This window comes from Agelaius tricolor, unplaced genomic scaffold (assembly GCF_023055355.1).
Source record: "Agelaius tricolor isolate 1412-34295 unplaced genomic scaffold, bAgeTri1.0.p SCAF_1, whole genome shotgun sequence".
Taxonomy (NCBI): Eukaryota; Metazoa; Chordata; class Aves; order Passeriformes; family Icteridae; genus Agelaius; species Agelaius tricolor.
The window spans coordinates 86,012,132-86,034,108 of record NW_027269261.1 but is presented as its reverse complement, the minus strand read 5'-3'; the positions used below and the strand labels follow the sequence as shown (position 1 = coordinate 86,034,108).

The 21,977-nt window shown below is 40.2% G+C and overlaps 1 protein-coding gene across 2 annotated transcripts in view; it reads right to left on the bottom strand.

The window, feature by feature from the left end:
• ARHGEF10 (Rho guanine nucleotide exchange factor 10) overlaps positions 1-21,750 on the bottom strand; it is a 110,164-nt gene extending 88,414 nt beyond the window's left edge. Inside the window, exons 1-2 of one of the 2 annotated variants that reach the window (XM_071442090.1) lie at positions 21,486-21,750; positions 8,785-8,860 (exon numbers count right to left, since the gene is read on the bottom strand). In XM_071442090.1, the coding sequence (XP_071298191.1) occupies positions 8,785-8,821 (37 nt within the window). In that variant the 5' untranslated portion in view covers positions 8,822-8,860; positions 21,486-21,750. Of the gene's footprint in view, positions 1-8,784; positions 8,861-21,274; positions 21,365-21,485 lie in introns of those variants that run through there. The other variant, XM_071442100.1, reaches the window with a different exon arrangement.
• Positions 21,751-21,977: the final 227 nt, after the last annotated feature.

The following is a 21,977-nucleotide window of genomic DNA, read 5'->3' as shown; positions in this document are numbered from 1 at the left end:
TGTAGTTGACAATTTTATGAAAAAATAATTTTTTTTAAGGAAAATTCCACCAGTGAGAGTAGCCTGGCTTGTTATTTACTTCTGTATTTCTTTTTTCTGTCAGTTTTAATTATTAATATCTAGTTTTCCAAATAATTACTCCTACTTTGAAACAATTGCCATTTAATGCTTTGAAGCATATGCATTTCTCTAATACAGTCTATTTAATTCTAATTAGCAATATCAAACTGCTGAATCATCTAGCAATACCTTGTACCGAAAGCTCTTTAAAAGTAATTGGGAACACTATGAAGAAGAAGGGAGCCAGATACACCCTGGAGATCTGAAACAGGGAGCATGAGATCCCACCTCTACTGAAAGAAAGCATACAGCTCAGGTGCATAAACTGACCATCATACTAATGAAAAACTGAAAGCCAATCAGAGCAAAAGCTTGAGTTTTGAGGCCTTGTATCATTCTAGCAACATCTTTCTACCAGGATGACACAGTCTGGTTAAGAAGTTAGCAAAGAACTTGACTTCATTTTTGGGTCGTGTTTTTCCCTCCACCCTGCCAGCAATTGTACATATTTCCTAGACTGAACTTTTGGACGACTATGGCAAAGGGATGCCAAAATCCTGGATCATTGGTCCAGGCTGAACAACCCTTTGTCTAGCAATGTCAACCCTTAAGCACTCACTGGGTCCCCCCAAAAGCAGCACTTAGAAGACCTCAAATCCTCTGACCCCAACAGCTGCTGACATGCAGCTGTTCATACACTCAGCCCACCTCTGGAGCAACAGTCCAGGCAGGGTCAGAGGATGCATGCAGCTCCAGCAATCTGGGTGTCCTTTTGGACACACACTGCCAAAGGTTCCTTGTTCCCAACAATTACAGCTCCTCTAACACTCCAAACTGTTCACATGTTTAAAAATCATTAAGATTTAACTATTTGTGTTTTCCCCTTGATGAATTCTGGACAAAGAAACAAACTAGGTATTAAATTTTTCTGCAATTTACTGTATCTTTTGCTTAAAAAAGTATGAACTAGAACAGAATGGTTATGTCCTGTAAATCCAGGACAATACTGGAAATACTTTGGATTTCAGATGGCTTCTTACCTCCTCATTTCTATGGTTACCCCTTCATCCAGCCTAAAGAGCACTAATCAGACAGACTGATTTGTAAACTCAGCATAATATATGCAAAAAATGACAAATCCATTATTTCAGCAACTAATGAGGAGGGAGTTTTATAGCACCCTTTCTTAGTATTTATTTTAATTATTATTTGAACACATCTTGATCTTCTTTTCCCTAACATAGTAATGTCCAGTTTTATCTCAAAAAAAAAAAAAAAAGGAAGCCAGTGGAATTCAAGCAAAAGAAGAATTACTCATGAAAACAGTAATTCTTACATCACTGAACTCTGAGGAAATCCTAATTTACAGTACCCTTTTAACACACCTCCTACCAGAAATCCTATCACCAGTGGATACTGGGCAACAATGGTGTTTCCTTGGGACCTTTCAGTCCAACAGCCTCAGAGCCCTTCTCACTGCCCCCTTTCATTAGCCATGGAGAAGGAGGGAAGCTCTGTCTTGGCCCCAAGACTGGTCAAAGAAAACCACCATAAGCAAACATCACGATTCAGACCTTCAGCCAGTCCAGATGGAAGTCAGGAAGGAATTTCTTCCAATATAAAAAGCCTTGTTAAGAATTGGTTTTGTGTATTTGTTTTCCAGGTTTTGGTGGTCCAGGGGCTACAGTGATGGCTGCTGTGGTGAAAAGCTGCCAGAAGCTTCCCCCACGTCCAGCAGAGCCAATGCCAGCGAGATCTGAGAGAGCTGTTGTGGGGAAAATGAACTCCATCTCAGCCAGACCCAAGACAGTTAGCAAGTGTTCTCCTCATGCAAATAGGAATGGGTCACCATCTGATATGCATGGGAAAACAGCATTCCCAGCCAAAGTTAATTTTACTTCTACTTCCCTTTGCAACACAGGAGACTGATAAGATCCTCTGGACAAATAACACTTAACCAATTCACTGCTCCGAGGGCAGCACCTGCATTTCCCTCTGTTCCTCTTGCCAGGGAAATACAGAGACTGGGAAGTCATCCTTCAGTTAGCATCCCCATGGCACAGGAGCACAGGCATCTTCCCTTCCAGCCCCTAGAGAAACTTCTACCAGCATAAGGTTATCCAGAAGGTTATCCAGAAACTATCATGCTTTCCCCTAAACAAAGTTACTGAACTCAACAACAGACTATTTAACAGTAAGATTTTCTTGCAACAATCCTTCTTCTTCAACAACCCTACTAAATCATTTTCTGTATTCATTTTAATGAAAATACGGTAAGGCTAGAAAAATTATTTCAATGATGAAGAAAAAAGAAAATCTATACAGGGGGTTGGGAGAGTCTTCTCCCAAAAATGTTTAACAAGTATGTTTTCCTCAGATTACTAGGCATAGTTTCAGTTCCTGCATGCAGGAAAAGCAAGCAGCACCTAATAAATGTCTCATTCAAAAATTCATACACTTTATTTAAGTTATTGTAATACAGACAAGCTTTTATCTGAGACAAGCTCATGCACAAGGTAAGAGAATTATAACAATTTATAAAAAAGTGAATCTTTCTGTAAACTCTAGAGTAGAATCATTACAGAGGCTTTAGGCATGGTTAGTGAATATTTACTGAGTTCAGTGAAACTGAAGTAAAAAACTTCAAAAATGAAAAATGTCTCAGTTCTTTGCCAGCAGTTTATTCCAGCCAGCTAATGGTAGATACAAGTCCTAAAAAGGCAAAAGAAGTATAGAAAAAAATAACTCACCCTCTTCTTACATGTCGGCTCACTGAAATTAAAATTTCAGAGCTTAGTTTCAACTGTTCATTGAAAGAATACCCAAAAATCAGCATAAATTCCTTTACAATTTTTGGGGTTTCTAAAAGCAATCCACACTAGTTACCAATCAGCCAACAGTAGTTACCACCAACCAATGATCAAGTTTTGCTGCAATCCCCTGAAAGGCCTTTATCTCATCACCAACTACTCTTTCTGATTAACATGACTGGGCCTTGTCCCTACACAGACCTAGCAAGTCAAGTCAAGTCACCTTAAAGAGCAGCTGAGTAAACAGGAAAAAAACCCAACAAAACAACTACATCTTATTATCTAGAAAGAAAACACCAAATATATAACAGAAATGAAGTCACCCACCAAGAAATCCGGAACAGTAACATCATTTAACATGTTCTAAACATCTAGCAAAGTTTTTACCATTTTTCTTCATAATAAAATAAGATATAATTACATCTATGTATACAGTGTTTTCTTTGTGGCTACTAAAACCAAAAATAAGCTATTTATAAACCAATTTATTTTCTATTTTTTTGTTTTTTCCAACACACAAATATACTTGGCTAGAAGAAAAAATACATAATTATGAGTGACATGTGACACCATAAATGGTTTTTGCAAAGGGAATTTTCTTGTTACTCCTCATTACACAGCTTGTCTGAATTGTCACATAAAATAATTAATCCTTACCTTAAACAATGCATTGTCCTTCATTTACTGAAAGAAATGTGACCTTTAGAAATAAATAAATTGTTCTGTTACAGATGGGATGTCAGAAACCAGCAAGCTATTGCCAGTTTCAAAAACAAGGAGCCATTCATAACTACAATTCATATTCTGTTCTCATTCTCCTGAAATCTTGGCTCCCTTTTTACAATCATTTGTAACTGTCTGTATGCTGAAAATAGATACCTAACAATATTGTTTAGCCCAAGACCAACTCCCTTCGTATCTGCAGCTTAATTTAAGCAATGCCTTATTTTCCCAACAGCAGTAAATAAATACAATCTTAGGGTCTTCAATGTTTTGTACTTTGAGAAACTAAATCATAAAACATACAAGTGCTTCTCTTGTTGATATTAAAAAAGCCCAATTTAACCACCTCTTGTCTCAGTCACAAAATTAGCTGCTTAAAACTGTTAAAACATAAATAAACTATGAATTTTTTCACTAAACAGTAAAAAAATAGTAACTAAATAGTGTGAGATACATACAGGATACAGAATAAAAAGCAGCTCCTCTGGCAGACAAACACAGTCATCTCTACAGCAAAACACAGCAGCTCACCAGCAGCTCCTTATTAAGACAATAGGTTTTTTTTATAAGTTGGTGGGTTTTTTGTTGAGTTTCAGTTTTTTGGGGATGGTGGGGTTTTTTTTGTTTGTTGGTGCGATTCTTTGTTTTAGGGTTTCTTTTGGTTATAATATGTAAGGTCATCCCAGCGGAAACTTTTATGAGAGCACAGTTCACAGTTCAGTTATGAGAGCATACTTCACTCCTACCCAAGGACTCAGGCCAGACTTCCTTCTCAGGAACAGAGAGGCAAGGACTATTTTAGTGTTCTGGCCCTGACAGGGAAACAACAAAAAATAACTGTGGAAAGACACAATCACAGCACTCAGCTGCATACAGGATATCCAGATTTAAGTCCTTGGTCTCCTTGTTCTACATGTTCTACATATCAGGAGCAAAGAAATATCCCACTCATAGGTCTAGAGAGGTGATTTTTTATACAAAAATGTGTACAAAATAGATGTCTTTGAGATATTTTTAGTCTACCACCAGTTTTAGAAAAAACAACTTCATTTCAAAGAACATCTTAAATCCCAAATTTCAGCATGACAAGGCTTCTTATCGAGCTTTACCCAAGGAACTGGGGACAGCAGTGTGGGTGAGTGAACATCCAGCTCTCCACTATACTTGGTCCTCAAGGGCACCTCTCAAATGAAGATGATTCCCTCTCAAAGTAGAAAGAATCACTGGCAATACTATGCATTCAAATTGATTCTCACAATGTCCTTGTACAAACACTGAAATTTCAGTATTTCACTTTAAAATTTTAATGCATCATTTATGTTAATTTTCTATAAATGGGAAACAAAGAAAAGTACACTCAGTATGAGGAAATACAACCAATGCTTTCCAATAGTTTTCACAGAGAAATCATCTGAGGCATAGTGCCATGTACTAGAAAGAGTGAGAAACAGACATATTTAGAGACAATGAAACTAAACCTCCTTGTCACAGAAAGTACCCTCAGTTTCCTTTGGGCAAGAAGCTGTTTCTCAGGCAACCATCATGCCAAGCAAACACACACAGGTTTCCTTTGAAAACACGCTCTGATAAACATCTCTAAAGCCCTCGCTTCAAGAAAAGGGCTTCCACTTCGCAAGATCACCAGATATTCTCCAAGTAGAGGAATGACAAACTGCCAGACATGACATCTCCTAATAAAGCAGTAATTGCACAAGTACAGGCCATCCATCACACCTAAACACCACCCTAACATTAGCAACCAGCCTCCAGTCCCAGTTGTTCAGTGTGAAGGTAAGTCCTGTACACAACAGACTCAATGGGATGCCACATTCTTAGAACTACCAGCTTTGTAATTCCTCCCTCCACAGCCTGCAGTCCACAGCATATCCTCTTCTTGTCTAAATGTGTTTGGTAAAGGACACTCCACTACAGCAATCAATTAAAAGCATAATTACAACTTACAGCCACGATAAGATCAGCCATTTTCACTTAGCTTTCAAGAAAGGAATTTTTTGATGACAGAACAAGAATCATCCTCTATTTTATTTCACAAGATAGCCATGGAATTCTTTTATGTAAGAAATTCTAAATACCTGCACTTCACACCTAAATTCATACGTACAGACACACTAAAGAAGGGAACACAAGCTAGCACTATCATTGCAAGTATCCATTTTGGAAGTACTTTTTTGGATTTTACTCTTAGCTAAGGAAGCCTTTGCATCTACCCCACTCCAACTGCTCCCTGTTTGCTAAAACATACATTCCCTCAACATACACTGACAAAAATACTAGGAAATTTTTAATCATTGAAGAAGAAGCTCTTTTTAAAGAACTCCAGAGGACAGAACACACAGTAATAATTTTTCCAAGTTACTCACTACTTGAATTTGCTCTGAGGTAGGAAAGGTAACCAGCACAGACTTGTCACTACCTGATTAGCAATGCATGAATGGAATGTCCAAACACTTATGAACAGAAAAGTTGCATAAGCAGAATAAATTAAAACAAATAAAATATGTTACATTCCATTATTTTATCACATGTTGTTTTTCCTTACCGAGTAGTGTCAGAAGCAGCTTCACTATTGACATTTAGTGCACCTTAACTTAAACAAGGTACAGATGGCTATGGCTAATGAAAACACATTATTTAACCTTTCATCTTTTTTCTTGCAACATCCCCATGACAAAGATGAAGGTTTACTACTATTTTTCCCCTTTGCATGCGTTAAAAAATTGATAAAAAATAAGTGTGGAGAATTTACCTGGCAAAACCATAGAAAAATTAATCATCAAGAATAAAGCTGAGATTTATAGTGCAAGGTATACACTTGTAGAAAGGAGCCCACATGACTTTCAGCACTACAGCTATCTTTGTTAGGACAAAAAATAAGTAAACAAAAAAATTCCCACAATATCATAAGAACTTTCTTTTTAAAAAAGCAATTGATTTCATCCGTGGCCCCAGTGTGGGATTTTAGAATCATTATGCCAAAAGTAAGAATTTTTTTTAATGGTGTAGCAAAGGGTTCTGCACCCAACAGGAATCTCATCCCCACTATGAGCTAGGAAAACCCACCCATGTGCCCACTGTCCAAAGGCACTGACAGATGATGCTCACCCCTCCTGAACAGATACATGGATGGCCACTGTATATGCAGGCAAAATAAGCCTTCGTTTGTTAGTTGTTATGTGTATTTGCTGTCTTACTTGACCCTCAAATCCTCACCTCTTTTCCACCTGCAAAACAGGTAATGAGAATTAGCTAGGTAGTGAACTAAAATGTCTTTTAGTGTCATTATCACTGATAATCCCTTTCATAGGTTTTTAAGAGAGTTAGCAATGGCAAACTAAAAAAGTATACATGCTCCACTAGTTTCAGAAAAGCTTTTTCAGATGAGAGAGAAATCACAGAATATTCTGAGCTGGAAGGGACCCATAAGTCTCATCAAAGTCCCACTCGTGGCTCTGCACACAGCCACCCCAGAATAATACCATGTGCCTGAGAGCATTAACCAAGCATTTTTTTAACTCTGTCAGGATTGGTGCTGGTCTCTGGGGGGCCTGTTCAAAATCATCCCCCTGCTCCTTTCTCCTCCGCTCTCCAAAAAAAAGTATCAATTGATATTGATGCAAGATTAGGTATAACAGAATCTCAATTTATGTTAAATAAATCTAATCCCAGCCTCTTAAGAACTGACATGTCTGAAAATAAGGACATGATGCACATAGTTCTACACGTCACAAAAACCTTTGCCAAGAAAGAACTTGAATTCTGGAAGTGCACTGAACTGCATCACCCTGAGATCCTGTCAGAGCATCTATCCCACAGCTGAAATGCTGCACAAAGTTGGAGCTGTTGCCGCAGTTATTGGCTGTCTTTGAAAAACGGCAGCCTCTGCTCAAGTGGAAATATTGATTCCTTAGGGATGGCTCTTCCCCTACAGCACTACACTGCTTTGGAGATGGATTATCCCATAGAGATAGTTTCACAGTAACTGTCACTAAACAAAACTGAGCTAAATTCAGGGTCCTGACCACATGGATTAGGACACGGACAGCCAAGGAATTGCTGCCAACAATAATCTAAGTGATATCTCAGAGCATAAATGAAACTGCCAATAATGTTGGCCAGAAATCTAACCCATTAAAAGCTGATTTCACAAGTTTCTGCTTCTTTCACACTCCCAACTCCCTAGGCAGTATCTAGTAACAGACCTCTATCTGAGGCAGTGCCTAGAGAGAAAGCAGTTCTGATCTAGAATGACAATTCCCAAATTCTAAAGAGTTACAGCTGAATAAAACTAAGATTAAATTTGCTTTTATACTCAAATGGCTTCATGTAAGTTCTGTGTGAACATTAAGTGAAATGTCTTATAGGTAACAATGTATATTATTTTTATATATTAATACATACATCTATCAACATACATAATAAAGTGCAAGTCTATAAGTAATATTGTCCTATATACAGAACAGATAATATTTTACAGAAAAATCCCTATCTACACAAACTATAATAGCAACTTAACTGAAATAAAAGCAGGTTCAACCACAGATCTCCATAAATTCATGTTTTGGGATGACCAGAACAAGGACATAATACTTCTATGAAGTCTCTCAAAATCCAGCTACCAAAAGCCAAATCCTGTTAAGTATTAAAATATGTAGTAGCAAGCACTACACAATGATGTGCTTACAGGATAAAAAAATCACCATATGCAACGTTCTCTTTGAGCAAAACCACAAAAGGCAGTGAGACAGTGTCTTTGTAGATCCTACCTTTGTGCCCTCAGAAACCTGGGTTACACCAGAGGCCATCCAGCCACCAGGATACAACAGGCAAGGGGCACTGAGACCTTAGTCCAGCATCCATAATATTCTTCTGTGTCTGTGCTCTGACTACAAGGAGTTGACATAGAAAACACATATTTTGGAGCAAGGACCAATTGCTCCAATGTTTTTTCCTGTCATGTTCTAACTACACCAGTGAGTGAAGACCAAAAACAAGAGAGGGTAGATGACAGGAGCTCATGTTTCAACAGAATACCATGGGACCAAGCCTTAGGGTGATATGGGGAAAGGGAATGTTGCAGAGGTAAACTCACTGTGCCCACTGTGCCCATGCTGGAAAGATAATCAAATTCTTAGAGAAAAATTGGCCTTAAACTCCAAACTATTTCAATTACCTTCTGGTGGTGGTGGAGGGAAATCCTCTGTGTCCATTCTAGTATATCCACCGCACCTTTAGCAGGCTGGAAAATTCTGCAAAAATGAAGGGAACATGTTTTTTAGATGAACACAATTTCCAAATATTGAGACACTCCTTTTCAATTTGGCCAAGCTCATACCTATTAGCTAATACCATTATGGAAGAGAGGAAATTTGCCTGGCTTCTTCCTTCAATATGAACACAGTCCAAATTTTTATGTACTCAGCCCTCAGTATTGGAGCCAATTCTTTTAATGATCTCAGTAAACCAGCTGAAGAAAGACGAAGTTTTTAAACTATTTTGTACTCTGCAGTTCCCACTGTGACAATCACAAGGAGATTACTAAAATATGTTATTTCAATGTCTGTTTGGAGTATATAGTCCATCGCAAAATATTCATGAAGGGGTGAAGGATAAAAATTCTAGGAAGCTTATCAGTTTTCATGATGCTTTTCTCTATTCAGCAATCAAAAATAACGAATTTTAACTATACAGTTTGTACACAGCTTCTTTCCATTTTTTTTTTGTTCTGCTAATCTTAAAAATTCTGCTTGAGTCCCTTTACTTCCACTTTTCCTAAGGAGAGTGAAGTACTAGCGAGCAACTTCCTGAGGATCTTTTCTTTCATCTTCTTTTCTCAAATGCCATTGATCTCATGTTTTAAGGAAAAGAATAACTCTACAAAGCATTCCCCTACTTTGGTACTGAATACTCAACTGAAGAGAGCAAAGCCCAGAAACCATAAGAGCCATCATCCCGCCTTCCCCAAAATGCTGCTTAATAGTGACATTCCAGTATCATCCTGAAGGAAAACATATTGTACTAAGCAAAGAACACACTCTGCCCCCAGCCCACTTTCACTCTAACTCAACAGAAAGCATGTCAAAAAGACAGATTTCAAAATAGGGCTGAGGAGGAAAAGTAAGTTTCCAAGAGCTACAAAAGACAGTGGAAGAGCCAATGCTGAATTTTCTGTCCTACTCTTGAGCGGCCCATAGATGTTCATCTGAAGAAGTTACCTCTTCTGCTGGCAACAAAACAGCCCAAGCCCTTGGAAAGTCTCCACAGCCCAAATATGTTAAGATTAAGTTGAAGGAGACAGTGAAATTCAGGGTACAGTGGCAAAATAATAAACTAAATGGATTGGGATTCAAAGGTCAAATCAATTGCCAAAAAAAGTGGCAGTGAATAGAAAAAAAAAGCTTCAAAAAAGGATCCAACCCTAGGAGGCACCAGGCAATTTACCTCCCTAGCATTAGGTTTGCAAGGGTGAATTATCAGGACAGATGTGCCAGGAAGGATAACAACTCTGGTCGCACAAGATCCTATTTTGATGAGACAATTCATAACAACTTCATTTACTAAGCATATAAAATTTCCTTTTAAAGTGTCTTAAGCTTTGGTAACTCTTAATCCAGTTCTAGACAAAATCAATAGCTTCAGAGCCAAGGCTCAGAAAGGATTCACCCAACATCTGTCAATAACACGATAAATTCCATGATATGCTTTCACTATACAGTGCTCCTTCTAAAGCTTCTCTACAGTTTATATCTGCAGAGCTCCAAGGCGTGTTCCTGCTTACAGATGTCTGGAATGCATCCTGCCACACCAAAACTGTCAGCCAAAACAAGTGATAGTTATGGTTTGAAGAAATGGCTATTTTCCTGAATTTTTTTTAAGCTGCTCATGACTGGGGCATAGGTTTTCAAGTGTGACACATGTAATACCAAGCAAACCTCTGAAAGTGAGTCTCAACACCTTTTCCAAATGCATCTTTAAGAGAGCAGCTAAAAGGATTTCAGAATGATTTTCTTCTTTAAATATATGATGGAAGCTTTTAAAAATCTATCAAAGTTAACTTCCAAAAATTATTTTTTAAAATCAATTCCTTCCTTACCAGCAAATATTAACAAGACACAGAGCTGAGCCATGGAGCTTGATTTCCATTTTGATCTAGCTCTAGTGACATTCTTCGAATTACACAAGAATTGTGTGAAAGAAGGACACAGACCCAGTGTTAGAGTCCTACCCACTGACCTGCTTGTTCCCATCTGAACAGTGCAGTTATTCACAAGAAGAAAGATACACTTTCTCCCTTAAGAATGCCTCAGGGGTTGATTTATCCGTTACATTAACTCATTTTGAAGCTTCACATATTTTTCACTACTTTTTAGATGCTGAGAAAAACCCTGCAGCAGGAAAGAGGTTGTGTATTACAGATTGCATTAATACCCTCCAAAAAGAAAATAATAGCCATATTATGTAGCAGACAGTACATTTATGAATGATCTCTAACAGCACCATATTTCAAAGAGAAGTTTTTCACTCCTCTTTTGAGAGGCAGGGGAACTAACTCAAAGATGTTTAAATCAAGATTAAGGCAGACTATTTAATTTTACTAGCAGCATATGGTACATTTGCATTTGTAGCTCAAGAGCTTTTCCCATTGATTCTCCTGCTAACAGAGTTACACAGCACAGCTTACAGGTACATTTAGACAATAATCATGAAAATCAAAGCTCAGATCAAGCTGAAAGGGACTTCTGAATGTTCTCTCATACACCCAAGACAGGTGTTTTCAGCATTAGATCAGGTTACTCAGGGCCTTTGTCCCCCCAAGTTATGAAACCCCCTGAAGCTGGAGGTTTCACCTCCCCCAGAGCATCCTGTTCCTGAGCTTAACCAGAAAGTCCAGGAAGAGTTTTTCCTGCGAGCCCAACTGGAGCTGGGCTGCAGCAGCTTGCAGCCATTGCCTCTCATCCTCCTGCTGTGCACCCCTGAACAAAGCCTGGCTCCACCCTCTTTCCAACACTGCCTTGGGAAGTAGAAGACTGCAATTCAATCCCCCTTACTCCTTTCTTCTCAAAATGACACAAACCCGGTTCCCTCAGCCCCTCCTGACCTCTTCCCACCCCCAACCGTAGCAGTGGCCTTTACTGGACTTGCTCTAGTTTGCTAGTCCCTCACTTGTACTGGGGCCTCACAACGAACACCAAATTCCAGATGCAGCATTGAGACCACTGAGAAGATGTTACTTGGTTTAACATAAAATTATATTTTAAAAAATAACAGCTTTTAAGACACAGAATATTAAGATTTTGTTACAAAGGTATTTAAAAAACTGCAAAAAGAAAAAATCCTCATTAAACATGAAACACATGTGTTATTATATTGATGCATATTTCATAATAAAATTATTAATATGAATAAATGAACAATTGCCCTGACTTACTCAAAATTTCACAGAGGTTATAAAAATATGGAGCTCTTCTCCCCCATATAACATTGTTTTCTCAAACACAGTATAACCTCTGTTTAATGACTCAAAGTTCACCCTTCCAGGCTCCACAGCAATCACAGGAACAAGGGGACAGAAAGAAGCTCTCAGAGTTACTTTATTCTCCTTGGCATCCAGATGTGAAAGGAATTCACCTGACTTGGTGCTCATCACCTTCTTTGCTTTGGATGTGGGTAGAGATAGCAGTGACTGCTGTGGGCCACAAAGGTGGTCTGCAGATTGTCTCCTTTCCTTGTCCTGCCCCCATATTTCCCCTATGTGTCCCACATAGAGCAGACACAGGGGGAGAGGCCAAGGAGCCCCTGGGCACATTGACAAAAGGCAGGTGACCCACTCTGGTCTAAACATTGGCCCTCACTTCCAATGTCTACTTCCTGATGTTTTCATCCAGTCCTTTCCTGCCAAACTGTGAGGAGGAATGGCAATTCCTTCTCATATTTAAAGATAGGTTTCCAATTTTTTAAGTTCCCACTTTACCTACCCACTTACACCTGAACCAATCTACATAGGCAAACCCCACTATTCCAAGCCTACAAGACGACTGTTAAAAAAAACCCCTACTCATAGCACAATAGCATGCTTTTATTCCAGATGTTTAGCTAGTGACTTCTTAAGTTTGGCACTAAAAATCAGGAATAATCATATGAAATGCATGCATTTTGAAAGGAAAAAAACCACAACAGGTCTCTTATTATACTGCATTCCTGAGCAAGTTTGCAATGCTTTCTAAATTTTAAGTTGACGTGTAAGGAAAAAAGAAAACAAATTAAAATACCACATTAAAATCAGATGTTCATGGGCCATGTTTCTAATGCAGGGAAGTCTCCCACAGTTAAAGCAGTCAGATCTCCAATGGCACTCACACCAGAAACGAAAATCATCCAAGTGTAAAATAGCCCCTAAGGACAGCTCCCAACACTTCAAATTTTCCACCAGCTACACTCACCTTTGACCATGGAAGCTGGTACTGAAGGAAGTGAGAGTCTGTGATGTTCACAGCAGACCTCACAAACTCAAAGTGCTAACACCTGCAAAATCTATGAGACTCAAATTCTGATTCCACAGCAAAGGGCAGTTTCAGTAGCAAAACAAAGGCAAAGACACCTTTATACTTACCCAAAGACTATAGAAGAATGTCAACATTTCTCTTTGAGACTCAGTTTTCCTTTCTCCTAACCTCTGGTAAATCCTTTTGCCTCCAGGACTAGGCTTCTCAGCTGTGTCTGCATATCTGATTTTGTTCAATGATTTCCTCTAATTGTGGGACAAACAACAGACTACCAGCTCTCAGCTGAAGGATTACAAATACTGATCAACATCTGCATTTCCACTTCAACAAAACTATTTTCCAACAGTCACCACTTGTGCAGAAGTCAGAATGTAACAAAAATGGGACCAGCACAAGTTCTGCCAAAACTACAAGGCAGTGCAGCATTCAGACCTGGGGGCACAGCACTTATGTGCTGAGCTCCCAAAGGGCACTTTTTGCTGCCAAGCTTTCTCAGCTCTATCACCCCAAGAACTGTAATGGTGACTCACACACCTTCTCTTATGGGTGTGTGCACTGGAACTGCAGCAACATCAGGATTCTTCATTCTTAACACTGCAGAGAGAATGAACATTTTATAATAGGAAACAGAAGCTGAATCAAGGAGACTGATTTCCAATAAACTGTGACATGTGGAGAGAGCTTAGTCCAAGCAGAAATGCAATGTCTCTGAGAAAGCCTGAAAGTCTAAAAATTAAGCTAAAAAATAACATCAAAACAAGAAAACTTGAGAAAGTAAAGCCCCTGAATGTCTAAAATCCCTTTGTGGCCACATCACTTAGTGAATATTGCTGTATAATGCCCAATTGAGTCTTTTTCCACCCAGAACTACAGAATTCCCATTGGGAATTAAATCTCACTGAAATTTGATATGAAGACTCTTCCAGCAGTGCAGAGAAATAACAACATAGAAGAAGGCAGAAGGTAGAAGGTAATTTCCTAATTTTTTCCTCCTGTAGCTCAAGAAGGATCTCTTACAGACAGAAAAAATAAAAACTGATTGTACAATTTGTTCTCCATACAACCTAATAAACATAGATTGTAAATTTTTTAAGAGGCGTCTACAGTGAGTATGAATGAAGCAGCCATTTATATTATGGCAGCTTCCCATTCCACGCTGTAAGCCATTAAAAAAGTCTGTATCAAGACCAGATCATTATTTCTTTTCATGTATATTTAGTTTTATTAATAGCTAAGAGTCCTTCCCCTCTACAGATTATTATTGCAAGGCAAATTACAGAATCACTGCTTGATAGATTCATTCAGGTTGGCAGGAGGTCATGTAGTCCAACCTGCTGCCCCAAGCCAGGTCCACTGCCAAGTGAGACCAGGCTGCTTTATGTACTGAGATACTCTCAGTAGGTAAGAATCTAAAGACAGACTGCACGACCACGTCAGACATTCTGCCACCTTGCTTTGTTGTCCTCCTAGAAAGAAAACATTGTTCTTCTATCTAGCTAGAACTACTCCTACTTCAGTTATGACCACAGCCTGTGGTCCTGCCCCCTTCCTCATAGGCTGCCAGCTGGTGGGAGCACACTGCCAGGCCCCCATGAAGCTTCTTTCTCTTCCAGGGCACTGCTGCCACTCCCCGACATTGTAGCAGCCTTGTGCTGAACTTGCTTGGTTTTATCCACATCTCTCTGGTACTGGGGTGAGGTGTGGACACAAAACTGGATGCGTGTGTGCTTACTGCAGGTGTGGTCTGACAAGTGGTGAGTGAGAGGAACCCTTCCCCCCCAAGGAGACATTCCTTCCCAGGTGTGTAACCTTACCCTCCTCATTGCTGAATTCCACAGAGCTCTTTCGAGCCAGCTCCTCCCATCTGCCCAAGTCCTTCTGAATGACAGCCTGAATCTCAAGCACATCCACTGCCCACCCCTTTCCCCCACTTTGGTGTCACTTGCAAACTCCATGAGCAAGGGCTGGTGGACTTCCACTTCATGCATAACATTAAACTGGACACATCCTATGGTGGACAGCTGGGGCTCTCCACTGGTTACCAGCCTCAAGTTATAGCCAACCAGCCACCTCCAAAACCAACCTCCAAATCCCACCAGGCTTCCACCCATCAAGCAGCACACCCACCTAGATCACAATCACATTCTGCAAAAGCAGAACCTTGCTGAATCTAACACAAGAATATGATTTTATTAAGCTCAGTAGCAATAGATTTACTTTATAAATAGAAAAGCCATGACTTACAAATGTTTGTGGAATGAGAGGAATATGCATAAAAAGGGAAAGAGGTTTCCAAACATGCATTTAGGACACTTAACTTTTTAGTAAATGAGCCTTGCTCCCGTCTTTTATCCCGGCAACTATGTGAATACCCAAAGTAAGAAGACAGGCATCACCCCAGAATTTGCAGACCATCCGGGAGGTCAAGAGTACTGTAACAAATTGCAAGCCTCTGAAGAATTAAAAGGGAGCACGGGCATCATATGCTTTAAATCAAGAATAATCTGTTTTTCTTCTGTGCCACACAAACTAGAAAACTGCATCACTGGGTCAAGACAAAGATCCTTCATGTCCCACACACAAGCAAAATAAAAACATATTAATATTAAGAGCATTTTTCTTAATTAGTGCTATAATTTGACAGCAATCAAGCAACTTCATCTGGAAAAGCAATCATATTTCTGCAATTTCCCTTTTTAAATTTAATTCAGATTAGTCCCTTTCAATGCTGGATATGAAGAATTACCTTAATTGGAAATATCCTCATCAAGGTTTCAAATTTTTAATTAGAGAAGATCCTCATATGCTGCAGTACACTTCAATTGTGATGTAAAACTATACAGGGTTTAGCTGCATACATATTATTATAATACCTCTGTAATTAGAATTATTATGAAGAGAGTTTAGAAATGCTTTGTATTAAAAATGCACCAAAATATCATTTAGTATAGTAATCCTGATCAGCCTTACATGTAAAAGACAGGAATTTTGTCAAAGGGAGGGTTTCATTCTGCAGCAAATCAAGGTCTTAACTTGCAAAAAAAAAAGCCATGGAAATGTTATTTATGGATACAGTAAATAAAGCATTTTTTCCCCTTCAACTATACATTAGTCAGACATTCATTACAAAACCAGAATGTCTTGTTTCAACTTGCACTAAATCCGTGCATCCTGGTTTCACATGGCATAGGTTGTCTTTCAAGTTACTGATGAGAACTGATGAAAATTTCCCCCAGAAGCTATTTCCAACGATGTAAGTGAAAGGATACCCTGAAATGAATATTCAGTTACTACTGCTGCCTGCAAACCAGGTCTTGACAGAGACACTTTACCTAAACATTTTCAGCTCTTTGGGTACTACTGTCCTTGGAAAAGTAACCATGCTGTTTCTCATCGAGGACAACTCATTCTATCTGATCATTAGAAAATCATCCAGTTGAACAAATGTGTTTCATCTGATGAATAAAATTATTAAGAATATAAACAGAATCTTATTACTAAGTTTCAAAAATATATGGACTAAAATATGGAAATATATTTCTAATAACCAAGTTAAAACACGTGCTCTAGAAAAATAACACTATTTTCATTGATTTTCTAACACCAAAATTTTATTCAAATAAATCAGAAATCAGGTAATACAGCTGCTAAATCATTAATTACAGGAAGAAAGAAACATAGTAATAGCACTTGCAAAGAACAGCCCTTGTCTTCAAAAAAATGTATAATGGAAGCTAGATTCCCACAGAAGTGTAAGTTCTGCATCTAGTCCAAACATCAACACTCTTCACTCTTTCCTTGATTTGGAAATTATCTAGTAGACATCTTTCCTCTCAACCTTCTACAATCTGAAAGTGAAGTTTTTAAAACTCAAATTAGTCAATCCATGGTTTGCAACAATATTGAATACTAAGCATGAAATTGTAAAAGGACACTGAGGATGAGACTGAGAACACTTTAGAAAAGTGAAAAATATAAAAACAAGAGACATAAGGTCAAGACTCACTGTGATGCTACCAGGAAATCTAAATATTGCCATCTACTTCTCAGTATGTTATTAGCCCATTTTACAGATGAGGAAATAACATTTACCCTCTTTCTTGGAAGTTTTTGAGATGCACAGTCTATATCTCAAAGGAAAAAAGGTATTCATACAATTTCTGTAATTTTTTTTAAGCACTTTGAGAAACAAGGGAGTACAGAAGAGAAACAAGAGTGACTGTTTGACCTTGAGCTTGGATCCTAACAGTTCACATTCATGGTTCAGTCCCAAGTAACAAGTACTGTACAGTACAGTAAGTCACTGAAACAGATTTTCCCAAGATAATGCCCCTATTCAGCAGCACGTAAGTAGAACAATTTATTTTGCTCTGCTTAACTGCTTCACCCACACATTTGACATTAAGCTTCAGGCTTCCTGACTGAGCAGTGAACATGTAGGACATAATCAATGTTGTGCAGTTATGCATCACTTCCCACAGTCTTGCTGATTCAGACATTTCAGAATAAACATGAATCAAGTTTTTGACCTATAAACACAAGTTTGAAAACATTTTTTTCAACTCTTGCTTAGCATTACTTGTCATCACTCCCTTAAAAACAAGTTCTACTTTTACATATTCCTGGTTTCTAAATAACCTACAATATTTTGGTGCAAGTAAAACTCAAGATTCTTTACAATAAGAAGATGTCCAACAGATGAAAATCTCAAAAGACGTTAATAACAATGCAGCAGTTTTCTTCCATGGATATGTGACAGAACTTGAGTCACAATATTCTGCTCTGCAAACCACATGCACACACGTGCAGTGACATTACTGAGAAAGATCTGAAAACAAAAAGAACACGAAGATATAGTTGTATAGATCCACAATGAGAATTCTGGCTTACCTTGCTCATTTGCCTCCTACCTCCCTCTAATAAGGAGCCTCTCTCCCTCATGATATTCCCAAAGCCTCCCCTAAGTAATTCTCACGCTTCAGTTTATGAACCAATCTCTGAAAATTTCCAAGCATCCAGGCTTACAGCTTTTCTACTCACTAAACTACTTCTAGATTCAGAAATGAATTTACCAATATTAATTTTCCACTAACAGATGTAACAATAAGAATGACATTGTATTAAGAGGAATGGGAGTGGGGGGAAAGTATCAGTAACAAATGCTGTTTTTAACAAAATATGATCTTAGATATGAAAAACGCCTCCCTCATATGTTATCAAATACACACAAAATGAAAGTCTAATTCATACCACTACCTATGAAAACTCATTTATCGTTTCATTATAACATACAAAATGTGCAAAAAGTAAGAACAATTGCATTCACAGTGTTTAACACTGTAACTCCAAAGAAAGTTTCTCTAAGATACAACTGCCACAATAGATATTCCACAAGAAGCATCCAAGGATAGTCCAGAAATGCACTCACAGCTCAAAAAAACATCAGGAAGCTGAAGTTACAGAAAGGTAGTTTAAAAAATACCTTTTAGAGACCATACAGCAACTCCATGGGATCCCTTCTAACATTCTAAAGTAAAACTGTAAAATGGAAATACAATAAAGAAAAAAGTGAAATAGAAGTCACTGTACAAAAGTGGAAACAAAATTACTGTCCCACATAGTAAATTAAAGAAAATTTGTACCTCACATAGCTCATTTCTCCATCACATACAAAATTGAGAACAGTGTACTACAGATGCACAAACTAACTGCAGCTCTGCACAACATATAAAGCTCAGTCTCAAAGTCTGAATCAAAATTGGTCCTCCTTCTTCTGGACTGCAGCTTTTGCTTCCTGGCTGCTTCAGAAATAGACTGAAGTTTATAAATTTTCTACATCAGATTCTAAAAATAACTTCTAATTTATATAGAAGCAGTTAATAGACTTCCTGTTTTACAAATAAGCAATGTGCTATTCCCAATTGCATTAAATTCCGTTAACAATTATGAAGTTTAACAATAGCCTTTCAGGTTTGTTGGCTTCCTTCAAATGTTTATAAACTATGCAGTGATTCCTAAACAGCTCAGGATCAACCCAAGAACTCCTCAGTTGTTGAGATTTCTTCACAGAATTATAGAATAGTTTGGGTTGGAAGGGACCTTAAAAATCATCCAGGTTCCAAACCCCTTGCCCTGCATGAGGCAGGGACATTTTCCATGAGACCAGGTTAGAGCCACATCCAGCCCAGCCTGGCAAGATGAAGTTTGTTTTACAGTATTCTAGTGTGGGAAAGGATTTTTGCCGTCTACTGATGAGTGAAATCATAGCCTATCGCGCTAAGCATTAGCACAGCTCAGGGTCCAAGAGAGCTCCTCAGCATGGAGGGAAGGAGGCAACCCCCTTTTCAGTACTTCAGTGTGCTCATAACTGGCCTGTCAGAGCCAATAGCACAAGACTTGTGCATTTGACTCCCACATCTTAGAGCTGCAGTGCCAGACTGCACACACCCATCACGCAGCACTGGGGCTCCTCTCCGTATCCTGTGGCTCGTCTCCATAGCAGCTCCTGAAGGGCAAACCCACAGGATACTGCCAGGGCCCGACATTCAGCAGGAGGTGATGGACAGCCCATTGCTCAGCTGTCAGTCTGCTTCCATGGTCCTTTCTCCTACCACATCCATCTGTGGGTATCAGCCACAGAAGCCCCACACACTGGAAACCCAGTACCACCACAAGACACCTGTCATCACTCACACAGTAAGTCACATCTCATGTACAACAGGTAACCTAAGGAATCCACAGAATATATTACAAAAATCTTGAAATCTGACTGTAAAGCTTCGGGAAATATCAGATTTCAAGGTAGTACCTAAAGAACTACTGTTCATAACCAGATAAACACATGTAACTAGTTCATGGAATACTAAGCCTGAGGGTGAGAAAGGGGAAAAAAAAGACAAGATGGATTAAACAAAGCAAGTCAGACAGATTATCAAGATCAAACAGATCACCCAAGTGAAAAGAACGAAGGGTGCATTGAAGAAAACAGCTGAACAGCCAGAACCTCTGCCTGAATAATGGGCTTGAAGCTGTAGGCACCAAACATGTCCTCACATTCAGGCAATAAACCTTTGTCTCCTGAGTGCCAACAGAAAACTTTAAAAATGTTATATTTAATTTCTACTGCAGAACAGATTGCTCACTGGGGTTCATCAAGCAGAGTGAAGGCTTTAGGAAAAATATATTTTATTTACAATTAAAATAGCCACAAACTAACACACGTTGGTAGAATCTCACTGTATTTATTTAGCATGAAACAGTTTTTAAGCAATATTTTTTATTTCCTGACTCATGAAAAAAAGACCCCAACCCTACACCTTTTTATGCTAAAAGTTAAACGGCAAGACTGAAACAAAAAGATGCTTTTTATATTTCAATTAAACAACTTAAAACCTGCTAGCTCAAGGTAAAAGCCATGATCTTAGGATCTTTAGAAAAGAAAGGGGAAAAAAATGAAAGAAAGAAGGATTGAAGGATTGAATAAATATGTAAATGAAAGATGACAGAATTTAGGATGGATAAAATTGTTTTGGCCAAAAATACAAGCAACACCTAAAAATCTTTAAAATAAGCCTTTGCTGTGGTCAAATTATTAACAGCTGCCTTTCCCAGCACTTGGCACTGCCTCCTGACACAGCTTGCTCACTCACTCGTCCAGTGCATGACTGGGCAATCTTTTAAAGCTCTTCTTAGCTTACCCTGTAAGCGCAGGGCATCTCGCAAAAGCAACTACATGGTCTGGGATCACCACAAACAACTATGTAACTTCTCCAACAGTTGCACCGTTAATTACAAAGAAACCAAAGGAAAAAATACATAAAAGGACAGTGTTATTGTGAAGAAGTATTTTTCCCCTGTGTCAAGACAACCAATTTAATTGCAGATGCCAATAAAAAATTGGTCGACACCAGCGTTGAAGAACGGGGAAGGAAAGGAACTCCAGCACCCATAGGAGTTCTATTTTCCATAGCCGCGTCCGTAGTTGATGGAGAGGGGAGGGAAGCTGGAGCCAGCGGCTCCCCACACCGCGGAACACCAAGCAGCGCACACACGAGAAACCCCCCGCGAAAACCTCGCGGAAGAAACTTCACCACATTTCAGCAGCGAGAAGTTTGGCCAAGGCGCTTACGGACCCCTCGCATCCTCGGTTCAGTGACCCACCTGGCACGGGCAAATCCTATTTAGTGACAATCCCGCACCATGCGTGTCTTCCTCCTGCCCCAGCGGCTGCCGCCCCGGGCCCCCGCAGTCCCGGCGAGGCAGCCCCCGCCCCTGAAGGGCGTCTCCGCACCAAACATCGAGCCCACCCTCCGAGGACCAAACTTTCCGTGACAACACCGGAGCAAGGGCCCGGCGCGAAGCGAGCACCCACCTCCTCCACCGCGGCCGGAGCCGCCGCCAAACGCTCCGAGGCGGCCGCGGCCCGGCACGGCCCGCTCCGGCCCGCTCCGCCGGGGCCCCGGCGGCTGCCCCGCTGCCGGACACGTCACTCAGCCCGCCGCGGAGCCCGCACTGGCCGCCGGGCGGAGCTCCTGAGCGCGGCGGGAGCCGCCCGGCCCGGCCCGCTCCGGCCCGGCCCGGCCCGGCCCCGCCTCGCTGCGGCCGCCGCTGCCGTCAGCGCCTGCCCGGGGCCGCCGCTCCCGGCGCCCGCCCCCGCGAGGCCCGGTCGGATCCCGGTTGGCCCCGCCGGTCGGGCGGGTCGGGCCGGGGCGGGGCGGGCACCGCGTGTCCCCCGGAGCCCGCCGCATTCCTGCCGCCGCACGTGACACGCCCCGGGGCGGGAGCTCATCCCGCCGCTCGCCCCAGGCCCTGCGGGCGGGGGCAGCCCCGCGAGGCGTCGGGGAACGGGCGGAGAGCGGTGCGG